The 888-nt window shown below is 38.0% G+C and overlaps 1 protein-coding gene across 1 annotated transcript; it reads left to right on the plus strand.

The window, feature by feature from the left end:
- The first annotated feature begins 135 nt into the window (after positions 1–135).
- LOC107577788 (protein arginine N-methyltransferase 7-like) lies at positions 136–771 on the plus strand. The gene is made up of 3 exons (XM_016263823.1): positions 136–317; positions 423–497; positions 607–771. The coding sequence occupies exons 1-3, from the start codon at positions 168–170 to the stop codon at positions 769–771; spliced, it is 390 nt and encodes a 129-aa protein (XP_016119309.1). The 5' UTR covers positions 136–167.
- Positions 772–888: the final 117 nt, after the last annotated feature.

Consider the following 888-nt stretch of genomic DNA (forward strand, 5'->3'; position numbering starts at 1 on the left):
AAAAAAAAAAATCACAGTTTCCACTAAAATATTAAGCAGCGCAGCTGTTTTCAATAATCAATCAATAAGAAATTAAAAATAGAAAACATTTAAACGGTTGTGTATATCTAGTGTACTTGTACATATATAGTGACCTTATATTTTTTACCCTTCAGATTTCAGTATTGATGGGAGAGCCGTACTTTAGCACCAGTCTTCTGCCGTGGCACTCTCTGTTTTTCTGGTATTGCCGCACCGCTGTGGCGCAGCTGCTCCATCCCAGTGCCACCATCCTGCCCCGTGCTGCCACGCTTTACATAGTCGCTGTTGAATTTCGAGTACATTATTTCTTTTGGATAATTGTTGTTGGATATATATTCTGTATTATATATATTTACAGACTGACTGACTTCTGTATAATACATTTGTGAATCTTGAATCAGGATCTGTGGCGAATCCGAGCTCCTTGCGGTACTTGTGAGGGCTTTGACGTCAGCCCAATGGATGAGATGATTCAGGTAAGTACGGGTTACAGGTTTTTGTCTGAAATCCTGTTATGAATAAGCAATTTGCGTGGAATTTGAATGCAGTTGATTAATATGCTTTTGTGATGAACTCCACCCACAGCGATCTTTGGATTACCGTGAATCCTTGGAGGCAGAGCCGCATCCACTGTGGGAATACCCATGTCATGCTCTGACAAAACCATGTCCAGTTCTGACATTTGACTTTACGCAATGCGTTCCTGAACAGCCAGTTAACAGTGATGGAACTGTGCCATTCACAGGGTAATTTGAACATATTATAATAGCTGCATTTATCTGATCAAAAAGAAAAGAGGATATAAAAAGTAATATTCTGAATATTGTGTATTATTACAGTATAAATGTTATATATATATATATATAT

Source organism: Sinocyclocheilus grahami, unplaced genomic scaffold (assembly GCF_001515645.1).
Source record: "Sinocyclocheilus grahami isolate Dianchi unplaced genomic scaffold, SAMN03320097.WGS_v1.1 scaffold7245.1, whole genome shotgun sequence".
In the NCBI taxonomy this organism is placed as follows: domain Eukaryota; kingdom Metazoa; phylum Chordata; class Actinopteri; order Cypriniformes; family Cyprinidae; genus Sinocyclocheilus; species Sinocyclocheilus grahami.

What these genes read in the sequence shown, in the direction of transcription:
- LOC107577788 (XM_016263823.1), top strand. Translation starts at nt 168, where the DNA reads ATGGGAGAGCCGTACTTTAGCACCAGTCTTCTGCCGTGGCACTCTCTG. An exon ending in TAGTCGCTGTTGAATTTCGA is followed by an intron (nt 318 to 422) that starts GTACATTATTTC and finishes ATCTTGAATCAG; the next exon opens with GATCTGTGGCGAATCCGAGC. An exon ending in CAATGGATGAGATGATTCAG is followed by an intron (nt 498 to 606) that starts GTAAGTACGGGT and finishes CTCCACCCACAG; the next exon opens with CGATCTTTGGATTACCGTGA.